Genomic DNA, 17,707 nt, shown 5'->3' with positions numbered 1-17,707 from the left:
GTTCTTTTAAGTAGTAACTACTTAAATACAATCTTTATTTTGGAAGTTCACCTAGTATTAATGTGAAGAATATCCACTAATAGTTCTTTTTTAGCAGTACAATTTTGTTCTTTAGATTGGTGATTTAATATAATACGTTTTGAAATGTGAGTCCTTATAAAAGCTAATTTCCAAGTACTACGAAGCACTTTCATACAGTGACATAAAATGGTAGAGAATTTTTTTATTTTTTTCTGGGCTTTACATTCTGCTATTTTCAGTTGGATATTAACTTTAAAACTAAAAACAAAAACACAGCTATTTGAAGTTGCTTCCTTCTGTTTTTTTACATCATGTACATTTTTTTTCCTGTATAAATTATAAATATAAAAATGTATTTCCAGATGGCTGTGATAATGTGATGTGATGATCTTCTGTCTTAATTATTCAGAAAGCACAACACAAATCTGTGTTGTCTTTTCCCAACTTATCTAGAATGCAACAGCTAAACTTGTGTTACTCTCATATTAGCACATTTTCTTCTGTTTTCACTGAAAGACACTTTTTGTACACTTTCGAGATCTTACATTAATTTTTTTTTTTTTTTTTACCTTTACCTTTCTCTTTCTCCTATTGGCTGATTAAAAAATACCCTCTTTCCAGCTAAACATTTTCCTGTGATTATCTCAGGGCATTGTCTTCTGCTGTTCTGTTGCATGGAATTCATCTCAATCATGAACTACCACCTTTTATTAAATCAAGTCGTGCTTTTAAATCTTTTTTTTTTTTGTAGTCCACTGTACAAGATGGTTTCCAATAATGTGTGGGGAAAAGGAAAATATGACAAAGCATCCTAAACTAAACTTATTTCCTGCATAATACCTATATCTGAATAATAGTCATGGTAGAAGGCAAGGTACATGTCCAGATTTAAAAGCATGAGCTTTTGTGATTTAAGAGTTTTATATACATAAATAAATTATATAACATAATGATAATTATGATATATAAATTATAGTGAAGGTTCGGTATATTGATTATGCAAAATAACAGTCACAGCCTTACAGTTATGACTGTGGTCCAGTATAAATTACCAGTTCCCAGTGGAGATACCTTAAAATTCACTTTTTCTGTTGCTTCCATATACAGAGAGCATGGATGACTTTTTACCAAAATATTGCAACAAGTAAGTTCGCTGTAAAGATAGGGAAAGAATAAGAGTTTGAAGGACGTTCATGAAATGTCATCATTGCAGCAGTTTCCATCTAAGTCAAAGCATTTTCTGCACTTCTCCAAAGTATTTAATTAATTTTGTGAAATAAATGTAGTTATGTAGCTTAAAACAAAGGAAAAAACAATGCCATAAACTGAGACTGCATTGGCTAGCAAATATGGTGAAAATAAATGTTAAAAATACTTTATGCTTCTGGTCATTTGCTTTTCTTAGTGTAATATCTGTTCAGTGTGGTGAACTGGCTTCCTTTTATTACACTCAAGTTTAATGAGTAAAAAAGATTTTTCACAAATAATTTTCATTTACTGAGGTGTAGAAATATGTATTGTAAAGCATCTTCTTTCAAGGGCAGCATTACGAAGTCTCTGCAAGTATATATTGCTTTAAATTTTTTTTAGCCCACAGCATTATATTTTATCTCTCAGGAGCATGCCAGAGATATTTAGAAAGCATTTTTGTAAGGTCCACTAACAGCATTGCTGGCTAAAGTGATAGAAACTTATGAAGGTTAATATTATATCGTGTTTTGTGAAGGATGACAGTTGCAAGAAACTCCAGTTAATGCCTATGTGAGAATGCTGATGTTGAAGCCTTTGCTGACTCAGCTGTAACCAGCAGAGAGCTTTCCAAACTGTAGAGCTTCCTAATAGATGGGTGAGGGAATATTCAGGAAAAAATGCAGCAGACTGGCTATTTGGGATGCTGTTTCTTCTTGTGGTCACAACTCACGCATGTATAGTACAACAATTTGAAAAAAAAAAAAAATAATAAAAAATGATGCAATGGCTTTTTCTTTGTTTTACAGTTGGACATGTTCATTTTTCACTAGACTTCATAAACAACGTGTAAATACTGACTTGTGTGTAACATATAGCAATGCAAAATAGTAAAATGCAAACTGAATGTTGCACAGAGCTGAGCTCAGATCTTTTGCAGAGTCTGGATGGATCCTGCCCCACACCTGGTCCCTGGCAGGAGCAAGCAGAACGTGGCTAGGGAAGGGTGAAGGAACCAGGCATGCTGCTAGTGGGACTTTCCACAGATACTGTTCCAGTAGCAGACTGCCACATGGGAGTGCCCAGATATTTAACAGCCATCTGTGGGTCCTGTTTCTATGGATCTGCCCAATCCCTTTGCAAAGCTGTGCTTAAAAATGCAAATTCAAAATCAGCAGGATAACGTGGCAAGGCACGTTTACTGAACTGCTGTTACTCATGGTACTTGTGCATATAGTACTACTAAGTGAGTTTGTAAGAGATGTTTTCCTCTTTCTTAGTACAGAACAGTTTGTGTTGTATGTCATATTGATGGTGTTGGCCATCTTTTGTGCACTAAGAAAATGCACGTGGTTTGCTGATATTAGTATCAGCTGAGACAGAAAGAAGAAGAAATGTGGAGGAGTGTGCATAGATCCTTGAGCAGCTACAGTTTATCCCTCTCCATTTCCTTTTCCTGCACTAGCTGTGGCTTCTGCCTTCTCCTGGCCCATTTTTTCTCATTTTACTCTCACTTTACTTTTTCCCTTTGGCTGCTAAACTTCCTCTGGTTTTCCTTCCAACTTTCTCCGCTTCTCAGAGCTTTATTTGCAAGCAGTGATTACCATATATATATAGATATATATATCTATATATATTTATATATATATATAAAAATATATATATATATAAAAATATATATAAATATATATAGATATATATTTATATATCTATATATATTTATATATAGATAGATATATATATCTATATATATATATAAACATATACATTTTTTTTTCCATTGAAGTTATTTTGTAAAGGAAAAGCTGTGTTAGCTGTGTTAGCTCTTAGGCTCTGTCAGAGAAAGAGGATCCCTCCATCCTCCTCCACAGACTGACTTTTAATTGCCAGACTGAAAATCACAGCTCAGTGAACATCTCAAGGAATGTGCTGGGACAGGTGCTCTGGATGACTGCTCTGGGAGGCTGGCTGTAAGGTGAAGAAAACTAGGGGTGAAAAGGGGATTAGGGGAGAGGGGGCTGGGGTTTTGATGAAATTTGGGCCTATGTTGTGCTGATATGACAGCCTTTACTCTTACCTCTATGATGCTGTTCTGTGTGGACCAACTGGGTGAGTTGGCACTTGCTCGAGGATCCTGCCATCCACTAGCACTCTGCCCCCCTGAAGAGGCAGATGTGCCCTTGGGCATGATTAATGAGATCTGAGAGCCATTACAGACCTGCTTCATTCAGGCCACTGTTCTTGAAAGCTTCCTTCATGTAAATCACAGTTATCTCAGCTCCTTGAGCTGTGCTGGAGAACTAGCTTTGATGGTGGATTCTTCTTTAATGAGTTGCCACCATCAGCTACAGATATTGGCAGGCTTTTGGCAGGATGTCACTATGAATTTAAGGATTGATTTTTGACTGCGTTAGTCAATGACAGCTGATGGGTGACTGCCTCTTGCAGATTTTAAAATTCATGCCACTGCAGAAATGAATGGCAACAATTTCAGGGGAAAAAAAAAAAGTTGAAGTAACTTGGTAATCAGTTTGTTAATTGAAGCTGAGTCTCACTATATAAGAATACAAATTAGAAGGACTTAGTCTGTTGCATAGCAAACAGTCTGGATTGCTGGGTCCAGTGATGAGACACGATAGTATATGCTTGAATTTTTTTCACTGAAGAACTATATAGCCTCCAGTTTCATCTTGGTGTTTAATGAGGTGATCTTTGAGCTATTGCTCTAATCTAATTGTGTATATGAGAGATACACAAATTGTTTTTCTAAAGCTATTTAAAATAAGGGATTTATCTCTAAGTAATTATACCACAAAGAGGTATAGCTTTTATTTGTGCATTTGACAGGAACCACAGGATTAATCACTATAGTAAAAACTATATTTTTTTTTTTTGTAAACAAGATTTAAATGAGTTTTGATATTCAGCATGTCTATGTATTATTAGGAGATGGATGATTAGAAAAAAGTCTCGGTTCATTTGTGGAACAAGTGAAATATGAACGTTGTGTAGAAAAGATTCTGGCATTTTTCATTGGAAGAGAGTGGAGCACTGTTGTTCCAGACAGATGTGGCCCATTTGGTGCCCCCCACCTGCCTCTGTTCCTTCTCCCTTCTGGGTGACACCAGTACTGTTGCCAGCACTGGCAATTGAAAGCACAGACATTGGAGAATTTAGTTAGATGTTTTTGGTAGCCACCCCACGTACGTTAAGTAAGATTGTCTTGCTGGAAAGCTCTGGATTTAGGGAGCCATCATCCTCTCTATAGCTCTTACTCTCTCCTATTCCCTTTTTGAAATGCATTTGCTAGGTAGGTGAGGTTATAAAGCTTCTTTTTTTTTTTTTTTTTTTTTTCATGTGGCTGCTGATACCATTTCAGGATTTTTCTGTGTGTTTACTAACAACGCACAACGGTGGTGCCTTTTCTTGCTAAAGAGAAAACAGCAATTCCCCCTGGTAGCAGTAAGAAAATATTCTTCAAATGACTTGCAAAAAACGTACCACTAACACTACAGTAGAAAAACTCAGTATTTTTAGTAAAACTGGCATGATTGAAGATTAAAAACAACTAGCAATAATTATTTCAAGTACATACACTGATAATATAGGAGAACATGTTTGTTTGCATTCATCATTCTATTCCAGTGCAGCAGTGCATTAGTCTGTGTATTAGTGTATGGTCTGTGTCATTAAGTACTTTATTTTTTTTTTCTTCTGGTTGATGCTTATCTACAAGGTGTATGTTGTCCAGAGCAGTTATTTAGTATGAGTAAAATTCGATCAAACTTTATTTGTTCTACAATCTAAGAAGTGGAGCAAAGCAGACAGGAAAAGTGAAATGGATCGCCTGCAGCAAGGTACGTGAGCAGTGTCTGCAAGAGTGGGCACTGGTGTGCATGTAAAGAAATGCTAGACCTGCTTGTGGGTGCATGTACACAGACCCAGTCCTGAAACTGGCATCTTTTCACCACACCACACTTGTTTGTTTACATACTTGTATTGACCTAAGTTCACTTTGTCGTGCACTGAAATTGCTGTTAAACTGACGCAGAATCAACAAAGATAATTATTTGAAAGCATCGTTGACACTGGACAGCTGCAGTTTGCATGGCAACTCTGTTTTTTATACGTCAGCTTATGAGTCAAATAAAAGAAAGCATAGTTTATAATTTAGAGGTAAATTATAATTCAAACATGGTGTTTTTAACTGATCTAGAAATACTGGCATCCTGATTGTTGGATTTTGAATATATGACTTTGGTGTTTGGATGGAATAGTCTCTAATGAATCTGCTTCTATCTAGCACAGCAGTTACAGGCCTTGCATGCTTAGCATTCACTTTTTTTTTTTTTCTCTTTAGCAGTACGTATCTTTTTGTTGGCTCAATTGAAATAGCAGATTTTGAATAGCTGTTTTTTTCCTCCTCAAATATCCATCGGTTTATCCTGATGGATAAACTAAATACTACTTTGCTAAAAATAAATAAATAAATAAATAAAAGAAAATAATACCCTTATGTAATAGGCCTCATTGATTTTTACATTTTGTCTAGGCAAACTGTGTCCAAAAAAGTGAAAGCAGGAGACAGAGAAAGTGCACAAGACCCTTTGAATATAGAAAATAAATTAATATATGGGATTACAATAAATTTTATGATGTGATTTTTTTTTTTTTAAATCCTTGGATTATATTGAGTTTGTAAATATAACTTGTTTAAAGTCTGATGTAAAAATCCATGCTAGGAAAAACTGTGCAGATAATGCATGTCTAATGTACTAATTCACAAATGCATAGCAATAATTTAAAAGATAGTCAGTATTCCTGATCAGTTTTGAAAAATTTTGACTTGACTGTTGTATTTCATTGTTAAGAGAGATTTGCCTACAGAAATCAAGGAAACTAGCCTGAACTTTTTGTCTTTATGGTTCTCTTGGAGTTTGTTTTATGCCCTAAGCTAAGCACCACTTCTTGGCACAACTGTCACACGTTTAGTAAAGAGAAGGGGCTAGTGCTTTGCCTGCTTCAAGACTTGTGAACTTGTTGCATTGTTTCAGAACTGCCACAAGTTCAGGTGCTGCCTTTGCTGCCTCTTTCCTGCAGGCAGGATCTCAGGGAGAAAGAGAGAGAGACACAGCTTGTGTTATGTGGAAACCCTCACTTGAGGCTGAGCAGCAGGGAGCAATATAATCCCTGCAAATTCTGTGAAAAAGGCTTTTCATGCTGTTAGCGTATGCCAGAGTGTATGTTTGTTTATTTCTTACTATTCTTTAAATTCCTCTAGCAGTATATTAGGTGCTGTTTCTAGAGTCCTTTTCCTTTCTCCATCTCTTCATACTGTAGCATAATGAAGTGGGTAGTGAGTTCCTGTTCCAGCCAGTTGCTCAGCTGCCTTAGCTTGTCCTTTTCTTGTAAGAGAGCTTGTGATGAGCTTTCCATCTGGTAACTTGGTTTACTGCTCTCTTGTCTGATTCAGGTCTCTGAAGACTCTCTTCTGTGTAGTTGCAAGTAAGCTTTTACTTGATGTCACCCACAATGTATTTGATTTGCATTAATTACTTTAAATGTATTAACTAATGCATTTTTTAAATAAAATAAAATTAATGAATTAATACATTTGATTAGTAAACTTAAACAGGTAGTGGTTGAAGTAGAAAGAAACCTAACTTTTTCTCTGAGATACATAATCAGAAATACATTTGCTGTTTTTCTTTTGTCTCCTTCAAAGTCTAACCTTGTTTTTGGATATTCTAATTAAGGGAAAGGAGTGTTTCCTGCCTTCATTTTTACAATGTGAGATGCATACAACAAGAGAAAGTTTGCATCTAGGTTAGGGAAAAATTATTTTGCCCCCAAATTCTTCTACTGTGTAACTATACATGTAAACAACATTGACAGGGAGCCAGAGAAGGCTGAGCTTCCAGTAGAAATATTTCATTTTGTTCTTGTTTAATTTATTTCCATTATATTCACATATTTGTGGGTATTTCTGAGACTTAACAAGTTAAAGGAAATAAAATTTCTTTCTTTAATACAAAAGTACTACATGCGTACGTGTTGGAATAGTTCTGCTGTACCATGAGCAAGAAAAACAGTCTTGAGCTTGTGATGTGATATCTGTCCTTCCCTTTGGTTTGTAAATACACATACATAATCTTATGGAAACTTGAATTAGAACCACCTGGTAGTAATATATTTGTGCTATCTATAAGTTAGTAATATCCATTAGCTATGATATTACCCGCATAAACTATGAATTTGGATATGAATGGTGCAAAATGTTTGAAATGTCATCCTTGCAGAACTACTGAAACATTGGAACAGGAGCTTTATGCCCACAGAATATCTATGAGCAGATGAGCCACAGGCAATTTATAAGGACAGATTCATATTGGAATATAGCATCATAAGATATATTACTTAGAAAGGTAGGAATATGAATTTAACTGGCTAGAATCACCCCTCTCACCTTTTTTTTTTTTTTCTTCTCTGAAACATAAGCAAATTTAGCAGAGAAGCTAAAATCGACTAATAAATTTATGTACTGCTTAGATGTATTATGTCTGTGGTCTATTTGTTTTACTTTAAATTAATGAAGATTAGATGTGTCCAGGTCGTAGCTAGAAGGCTTCTAAAGGCAGTAAAAATAAAGTGTGAAGAGTAGAGAAGTTCATCGGAAGATGGCTGGTGCTACAGTATGTTAGGAAACTGTGTTTACTAACCATTCTGCTTTCTGAGCAAAGCTTTTAAAACACTGGTCTTACTATGGAGCATCTATTAATTAAAAGCCCTTTGTTTCAAGCATTTAGGGTGTTTACACAAATAGAAAATTTCCACCTTATTAAACAACACACTGCAATTCAGTGAGATAAAATGTATTAGAAGTCAATATTGCTGATTATTTTTTCCTGAATGGCTCCATTAATTTGCAAAATGACATTTCTGCTTTAATTCAGTTGTCTTGATTCTCCAGCCTTCTTCCCCTAAAAGGCAATGATGTCTCATGAGTGTGTGCTATCAACAAGCAAGCTTGTTGGACTCAGTGTAGCTGCCAGTGGCAAAAGTGTTTTGAGTTGCACCATTAGGTTGTTAGTGCTTGGAACGTTTGATGTGATAAAGCTGAATGAATTGGGTTGGTTCTACAGTAACGTTGACACCATGAGTATTCTGTTGCTAGAAAAAAAAAAAAAAAAAGTTGTCTGGTTATTGGCCACTTCAAGAAAATAAATGGGGAAATGAAACTTCAACTTTATTCTGGTCATGAATGAAAGTCAATGACTTCGGTGATTGGTTTCTAGATTTATTAGAAAGAGGTCCTCAGCATTTGAATTTGCAATAAGTAACCTTGTCATCAGTCTCAAAAAATGATGGGGAATGGTGAGGGAGGGAATGAGTAACAGTTTTTGAATGCTTCTGGATGATAAAAGAAAAAAATACTCCTGAACTGTGTAATTGATGATAACTTTATAAAATATTTTTAGGAGCAGCTGTTTGAGTACTATCAAGGAGTGAAAACCTAAACAGACAGAAAATTATTTTGTTGTTGTCATTGTTTTAAACATCAAGAATTGCTTAACTTTTCTGTGGCATTTACTTATGTGCTTGAGTAAATTTCTTCGAATTTTCCAGGTGCTTTTCCCACATGAGTGCAAGGAGAGTGGCCGGTTGAAAGAACTGACTGCTGTGGAGGACAGCATGACCACCATGAAAGGAAGCTGCCTCCTTACAGTGCTGTTGGCAGGATTTGGGGTATTAGGAATACTGGAGCCTGCAGCAGAAGATATCCACTGCCACAGAGCTGAACACCCAGTGATTACATACAAAGGTAAAGAGTAAGAGCAAAGAAGTACCTTCTCCTTTCTTAAAAAACAAAACAAAAACAAACAAAACCAAACAACAACAACAACAAAAAAAAACTAAAGTAATCTCTTCATCCTGTATTCATATAGGTTGAATACAACTAAGTTTGAAAAGTTTGTTCACAACTTTGTGCTAAATATTTCAGTTGAAGGTGGGTGACTCATTTTCCTCTGTGATTAAAGCAAAGTTAGGGTCACAGTATAGTTCAGGTTGGAAGGGGAAGTCAGGAGGTCAACCTCTTGTTCGAAGCAGAGCTAGCTATGAGATCAGACAAGACTGCTCAGGGCGTCATCCAGCCTGGCCCTGAAAACCTGCCAGGGCACAGACAGTACAACCTCTCTGGGCAGTCTTATGCAGAGCCTGACTCTCCTTGTAGTGGTAACTTAACTTCCATATATCTAGTGTGAACCTCTCTTATTTCAGCTTAAGCCCATTGTCTCTTCTCTTTATTGTGGTTTAACCCTGCAGGCAGCTAAGTAACACACAGTAATTTGCTTATTCCCCCAATCCCTCCTTGTGGGTAGAGATAAAGACAGTTTAATAGGACAGAAAAATGAAGGGAAAATAATAATAAAAGAATACACAAAAGCAAGTGATGCACAATCCAACTGCTTAGTACCTTGTAATTGATACTCAGCCAGCCCCTGAGTAGCGGCAGCCACCCCCAGGCCAACTTACCTTATGTTTTATTGTTTGGTGTGATGCCATATGGTATGAGACATCCCTTTGGCCAGTCTGGGTCACCTGTCCTGTTTTTCTCCCCTCGTAGCTTCTTGCACACCCTCAGTCTCCTCACTGCCAGGGTAACATGAGAAGTTGAAGAGTCCTTGACTTAGTGTAAGCAATGCTCTGTGATATCTAAAATGTTAGTGAATTATCAAAAATATTTTTCTCCTAAATCCAAAACGTGGCACCATACCAGCCACAATGAAGAAAATTAACTCTGTCCCAGCTGAAACAGGACATCATCCACTGTGCACCGCTGCCGAGATCCTGGTTCCATCTTCCTGATAATCACCTTTTAGATGTTGGAAACTGCTATGAGGTCACCCTAAAAACATTCTCTTCTCTAGGCTGAACAAAGCACATTTCCCCAAGAGTCTACTGGTAGCTCATGTTGTTTAGGTTGTTGGCCATCTCATTGGCTCTCCTAACAACACTCTTGTGTATTGGAAGCTCCAACACTGGATGCAGTATTTTAGATGCTTCTAGTGTGATTCAGTAATCCCTTTCCTTGATCTTGTTCCTTTGAACAGGCTATACTCCTGTTAATACAGCTCAGGATGCTGTTAGCCTTCTTTACTATGAATGCATGTTGCTGGATTGTGTTCAGTTTGTTGTCTGCCAAGACAGCAGTCAGTCCTCAGCCTGTGCTGTGGGATTGTTCCTTTCCAGGTGCAGGACTCTGTGTGCGTGCTGAATTTTCTGAGACTGTTCTAGGTCCATTCCTCCAACCCATCTAGGTCCCTTTGGATGACAGCCCTGCTCTCAAGCTTATCAACGAATTTAGTGTTATCTACAAACTTAACAGCATGCGGCTTGGTGGTCCCCCTTAGCCACTAATTAAGATGTTAAACAGAACAGGTTCCAGGATGAATCTTTGTGATATTCTACTTGTTGCACTGGATTCATGGTGGAGTAAGTCCCATGAAACATTTACTCTCTGTGTTTGATCATTTACTTGGCTTTTTATCCATCTGATTCTCTGTTTGTAGAGGCAGACCATAACATCCAAACTTGCAGTGAGACAGAAAGACTTGAGATAGGTGAAATCCACTGCTCTCATCAACAGAACTAGTCCTTTTATTATAGAAAGCAATCACGTTGGTCAGGAATTGACTGTGTTTTGGGAAACCCATGTTGACTGTTCTCAGTTGCCACCTTCTCCTCCATGTGTCCATAAAAGTGCTTTCCAAGGGGACTAACAGTATGACTTTCACAGGAACCGAAGAGAGGCTGAATGGCTTGTAGTTCCCACGTTTTTTTCACTGTAGTCACTGGGAATGTTTCTTCCTCTCTGTGACTTTTCATAGATGAAGAGTGCCCAACTATCTCATTGTCCATGGATGCAGTTTGTCTGATCCCCTGGATTTATATGGGCTGAGATCTTGCAAGTTGTCCCTTACTCAGACTGTGTCCACCACTGGTAGTTCTTGAACTCCTTTGCTAAATACAGTAGCCAGTGAGACCTCACTGATGATGACTGAAACAGAAGGAGTATAGAGCACCTCAACTTCATCTGTGTCTGCTGGCACCGATCACCTGCCCAAGTTCAGCAACTGACTTGTATTTTCCCTGTTTGACCTTTGGTTATTATTGTAGCAGCAGAAGCTCTTTTTGTTGCCCTTGACATTCCTTGCAAGTCTGAACTCCCATTGAACTTTGGTCAACCTGAAATGGTTCTTAAGTGTCTGTGCAGTATTTATAAATTCCTCCTTGGTCACTTTGTCCCCGTTTCCACCTAATACATACTGTCTTTTTGATTTGAAGCCCCATCATGAGCACCCAGCTTAGCCAAGCCAGTCTCTTAATACATGTGGTTGTCTTCCTGTGTGTTGGGATGGACTGCTGAGGAATAGTTGGAACAAAGCAAAAAACACTTGGAGGGCACTGTCTACTAAAAATAAATAAATAAATTGATTTTTTTTTTTAATTTGAACTGAATTTTTTTTCCATTAGTATTGCAATTTAAAAGGAAGTCCAAATACTTTTTAGTTGGGAGGATGTGGAGATTTGGATGTATTACATCACCTGTTGCATTCCTCCTGTTTCACTAAGAAAGTGTGTGTGCATTTTTTTTATGTTTATTTCAATTAATTAGGATTTATTTAATTCTAATTGGGGAAAAAAAAAAAGGTTTGTTTCCATTTCTTCTATAAGATTATAGAAAATAACATAAATGCTTTCTGGGCAAAACATGTTGCTCTGGCATTTTAACGGTTTGATAAGAAAATGGTCAGATGTCCCTTTCTCCAATATATTGGAGAGTAAACTAAATTGGTCATATTTTTTACATGAGGATTGTAAACCATCAGTCTGTGGTGAAGGGAGGACCTTTATCTCTCATTTATTGATGGACTAAGTAGTATAATTTAGTCTGACGTATGTGGACTTTCTTAGTATTCATGTAGTATGTGTAAATTAGATTTGAAAAATTAAGTGAAATTTTATTATAACAGACATAAACAAAGTTGTAAATTAAAGAATCACGTTTAAAAATCCATCACTTGGCTGCTTTATTTCACAAACTGAAGGATTGTTTCATGTACATTTGTTGTGTACACAACTGTAAAAGCAAATAATTTAGACTCATTAGTAGAGTTACATGTTAGAAGTTGAATAAAAATGCATTGATATGAGCCTGATTCTGTCCATAAATTTCAGCCTGCATACAGGAGAGTAGCTTGAATCTAGTCTCTTCCTGCCTTTTAGATTGTTGCTGTTCTCCATCATATTTAATAGAAGGACAGTTATGTCCTTCTAGTTTTAAGTTATCTGTGCGAAGGCTGGTTGGGGACAGAGACCTGCTATCTTCTTGTTTCAGTGGCATCTTCTGATGCAGCCAAAGACGACATCACTGTGAGTGTAATGAATAATTTAGTTTTGCTGTAAATAAACGTGGGAAATGCAGCTATGTAGAAACATTTATTTTCATATTGTTAACATGAGATTTGGTAAGATTTTCAATGCAAGACTCTCTTTTGACCTTCATTGTAAAAGTATTAATCAGTATGTATCCACGATGTATTTTAGCTTTTATGAACTGGCATATCTTGAAAAAGTTTTCATTCACTTGAAATTGTGTGATAAGACGTAGCTCATAATCACCAAAATAATCTGTAGGGAGCCATCAGTAAATGTTTGAAATTACATGTGGAAATGTATGTTCAATGCATTATACAGTATGTGATGGATAGGTAACATAGCTAGTGTGGGCATGCAGCATTTGACTAGTAATTGCAGGGTTGCTGGTTTAGCAAAACCAAAGATGAGACACCAAAGGAAAGTATGAGTAAGAGAGGTTTCTTTTGAAGCAGTATATTAGGAATGGACTTCCTGGGGGTATCAAAATAAGAAATAGATGTGTGTGTGTGAGAAGAACTGCTCTGTGAATGAATCCTGTAGTAGGAGTTGACATGACTGAACCAGCCCTCTTCTTGTGTTCTGTATTCTCCCTACTGTGTTTACTGACTTCGTGAATGCATATTGGAAAACGCTCTCTGTATCTGCTGACATTATTAGTGATACTGGACCAATACAGCATCCTGGAATCAATTCTTAACCACTACGAAACCTTTCATTTGACTGCTACGTTGTTATCCTATTCTGTAAAATCATCTTATAATATTAGACTGACCAGAGCTAAATTCTGTGAGCGATGCTCAACATCAGCCAAGGCTGAGCACTGTTGTTATTGGTTGATAGGTTCTTTAAAGATTTTGAACTCCAGTACTAACTATACAGAAATACCAACTCTTTTACTTATACCTGACTAAGGCTATTTTTTGTACTTTTGGTATGCTGCGTTTTATTTGACTTCCTTTGAGAGGCATGGTAGATGGAGTATAAGCTATTAAATAAAACTAATGGAGTGAGAATCTGCTGTAGTGTATGATGAACAGCTGCAAAATACTAATAAAAAGATAAATTAGTCCACAAGAATTGTTGTGGTGAAATATGGAAGGGGACTATATCTCTTCCAAAAGCTTGCTTGCTTTCTGCACTGCCCATCAAAAAACACTTAGGTGATAGTCCTGTCAAGCTACCTTCTGTGGAGAGGCACATACTATTTCTATCATTGATTTTCTCAGCTAGATATTTTTAGCTGAAAGTCTGTGATATATCTTCTGATTTAAAATGGCAGGAATTCCACATACCAGTTGAGAACATCTACTCAAGTATGTAATTTGCCAGTTAGAGAAAAGGAAAGAAATCTTGCATATGCACATACAAATTGTTTTTGTCATGACCCAAATCCCTCTTCCATTGCATCTGTTTCTCATACATAGTGGTAATAATCAGTGTAATTTGTTTATCTGCATAATTCATGTTATGAATGTATAATGTACTTTTTCTTCCTCCCAGAAACTTTAACAACTAAGAAAGCCTATTCTAGAATTAAAATTGTTTCAACTCTAAAATTTGCTGCCCTAGGGCTTTCCTAGACTAGAAGAAGGCATTTTGTGTTTTACTTGGAAGCTGGAAATTTCCTTTTCTTATTATTTAAAGTTAGTCAGGGCTATTGCAGTGATTAGATTTATATAAAAGCAGATGTCTAATAAAAACAAGGATGGATCGAGAGGATCAGCCTCGTAGCATGCAGTCCAGTGTGTTATGTAGTTGGGGGTATCTGTGGTGATGCATAGTCCCTCCTAAGTCCCTTTCTCTTCAAGGAGGAGTCTGCCTCTAGGTGTGCAAATGTGCTAGTCTGATGTTCTTTTTTCCTTTAGTTCTGCCTGCATATTTTACATGTATTGCTAACGATTCATCAGCTATTCTAACATAAATCTCATAAAGATATTAGAGGCAAGAGGTTGCAAATCCTGTGCAACTTGTAGGTTTGGGTGCAAGGAAAAAAAAAATGGAGGTGATAGAATGGACATACAAAGACCAGGAGTGCATTGGTCTGTGCATATGTTTATATGTTTCAAATGTGTGAATAAGTATACTTATGTTTGTAATAAAAGTTTTGACAGGAAAAAAAAGGCCTAAAATAAGCTAATCTTTAAAGATCAGGCCTTACAATTTTTATTTTTATTATTTTTTTAATCTGGATATGCTTTCATGTGCACAGAGATATGAAATACCAACTTTGTGAAGCATATTAAGGTTTATTGATAACCAAGTTTTTCTTACTTTTTATTGGAAAAACACACCTTATTAATATAGTTTAGCCTAAATAGAGATGGTTGTGGAAATCACATTTCCTGTGGGTAGGAATGTTGAGGAGTAAATCATAGGCAAATGGTGTTTAGAAAAATAAAATGCCTGTGAAAATCAATGGCTGTTTATAAAAGTTTAACTATTCTTATACAAAAACAAAGAAAACCAGTTGCATAGACTGAAGTTTGTCTAAATATTTCCATAGGTTTCAAAGCACATAACTACCCACTTTAGGGAAACTATAGCAGATAGAGTTGATATTTTATTGCAGATTTAAAGACAAAATCAAGCAAACAAAAACAAAAACAAAAAAAACCCACCCACTATCTGTAAAAGTAGTTACAGTTTTGTGCTGTGTTGCTCCCATCTCCAGCATGTTGAACTTTTGAAATTGTCCAACCTGCCAAAATTTGCACACTCAACTGGAGACTTGTGTTGTAGACAGACCCTTTCTGTTAGGTAGACCTAAAGGGAGTATCCTGAATTGCTTGGCTGTGTCTTTTCTCTCAGATTGCAGCCCTTGCCTATCTGCCTCATATTTTATTTCAGGCAAACTTAACTGGGTTGCTTCATGTAGTTTAAATGGGTGGGGTGATTTAGCACAGCTTATTTTGCGTAAACCTGACAGCAGTCCTTGACTTAAGACTCCTCCACTGATGAATCATAGATGTGGTCACCACATCCACTGGCTGGACATGGAGGAATACTTATATTTACAGCTTCATGCAACCATCTCTTCATACTTTCTCATGCGTATACATGTATGTAGCATGGCACTGGCATGAGACAAGCTAGCTGATGTATTTGTGCCTTATTTTAACAATTTTGGAATGTAAGGCCTTGTTGATATTCATTAGGAAAACAGGATAAGAGGAAGATGGAAAAAAATGACCCAACACCAGTTTCAGATTTGAAGTTATACATATTGGCTGTTCTGCCGCTCACCTATACAAAGCCTAGTTTCCTAGGCTTTTTTTTTTTTTTTTTAGGAATAACGTACAGTTGTAAACTTGACTTAATTGATGTTCAGTGTACAGCTAAGATATCTGCTCTAGGGTAAATCTCATTCTTTTATACCTCTATAAATAATGGAAATTTAAAATTGTGCTGTCTCAGCAAAAAAAAAATAAAATCGTTTGACAATTTTAGAAGCTGTGTTTAGTGATATTTTAAATACATGCTGTGCTATAAAGAGCTTATCTGTTAAATAAACATGCTTAAAAATAACATGTCTCAGTCCATAAAAGAAATGAAAGTAAACCCTTCGCTTCTACTTGAGGTTAACCAGAAAAGAAAAGTAGCATAGTTCTTTTTTGATTTCTTCATTTGGGAATCCTAAGAAATATATTTTCTTAACCTTATTGTCTAACCACTACAGAATTCCCTCACTTGGTGTTTGTCTCAGTAATACAGATTCAGTACATCTTTGCTCCTTTTATCATGTGGTTTGTGTGTGGAGCAGATGTACTTAACATGTGCCAAGAGGAAATAACTTGTGGGCTGAATAAAAAAAGATGCATGTTGTATGAACTTGTTTTTTATTTGTACTCTCTTCTCTTTCCCCTAATCTTGTTGCAAGCTACTGTTTAAACTAATAATAGTCTACTAAGCTGCTCAGATTTTATTGCTCTTTTCTTCTTTATCCACTGGTATTCAAAAACACACTTTAAAGACCTCCTTCCAGTTTCAGCAGTGGGATTGAAGTGTACTGCTTTCCATCTTTTAGGTTTTCCTTTAAATAAGGGTGATTCATCAGTGAAGAAGAGTTGATTGCTAGTTGATATCACAACTTTGGTTTGTCAAGATGATAGGACTATGAGATTGTACAACCCTCTCAAAAACCAACCCCTCTTAAAGAGGAAAATAATTCCACCTTCAGCTGTGTATATATGTGTGTGTGTGTGTATGTATATACATATATATACACACATGTATATTTAATAAAATCAGGTCTGCCTTTATTTTCACACAGGAGACTAAGCACCCACTAGCAAATGGCAACTTCCAACTGCTTACAATTAATTCAAAAAATAAGTTTGAAGTCTACTATCCCTTTACTATTTGTCTAAATCACCCTGTATTTTTGTTACCCCATAAAGAAACAGGTTATGACACTGACTGAAACTCTCAAAGTATTGAATACCAGATAACTTTTATTTTTAACTTTCTGATAACTAGAAAACAGCTATGACTAGAAGGGCTAGTAAGCTGCACATAACATGCCAAGTAGCCTTTCTATGGCTGTTTTGTTTCCTTTTGCTCAAATGTGGATGTTGGGAGTATATGAAGTTTCCTGATCTTTAGCAAAACAGCAGAATAAGTGACAGGCTCCTGACAAATTCCACTATCTATACAAAGTGGGCAAAGGGAATTAAAATCTATGGGTTTATTTATTTATTTTTTTTAAGATACGTATTTTTAGTGGAGATGGGTATTTTTACATAAAGGTTGTAAAAGATAGGTTCCAACCTGGAATATATTGAAGGAACACATCAATGATCAAGAAATAAAGCTCCTAAGGTGGACTTCTATAATCTTCTAGAAGTTTCAATGTGTTTAAAGAGCTGATGAAACAATACTGCCTTTTTTTTCCCCCACCAGACAGTATATATATTTTTTCCAGAAGACGTTTAAGGAATACTCTATTCCTTCTATAGATAAGTTGTCAGCATGAATATTCTATTGATCTCACCCCCTTGGAAAAGGCTTTAATGAAGCATATCATAGAATTGGAGGATGGCTTGGTTTGAAAGCAGCA

General features: G+C 36.3%; 1 protein-coding gene across 6 annotated transcripts in view; it reads left to right on the top strand.

Annotated features, from left to right (window-relative positions):
• Nucleotides 1-17,707, top strand: part of SEMA5A (semaphorin 5A) — a 329,372-nt gene that overhangs the window by 89,017 nt on the left and 222,648 nt on the right. For all 6 annotated transcript variants that reach the window (XM_072034957.1, XM_027451744.3, XM_072034958.1 and 3 more), the window contains one exon: nt 8,836-9,031. In XM_072034957.1, coding sequence (XP_071891058.1) covers nt 8,902-9,031 — 130 coding nt within the window. In that variant the 5' untranslated portion in view covers nt 8,836-8,901. The remainder of the gene's footprint in view (nt 1-8,835; nt 9,032-17,707) is intronic.

The sequence above is a fragment of the Anas platyrhynchos genome, chromosome 2, assembly GCF_047663525.1.
Source record: "Anas platyrhynchos isolate ZD024472 breed Pekin duck chromosome 2, IASCAAS_PekinDuck_T2T, whole genome shotgun sequence".
In the NCBI taxonomy this organism is placed as follows: domain Eukaryota; kingdom Metazoa; phylum Chordata; class Aves; order Anseriformes; family Anatidae; genus Anas; species Anas platyrhynchos.
This window is presented reverse-complemented; position numbering and strand designations above follow the sequence as displayed.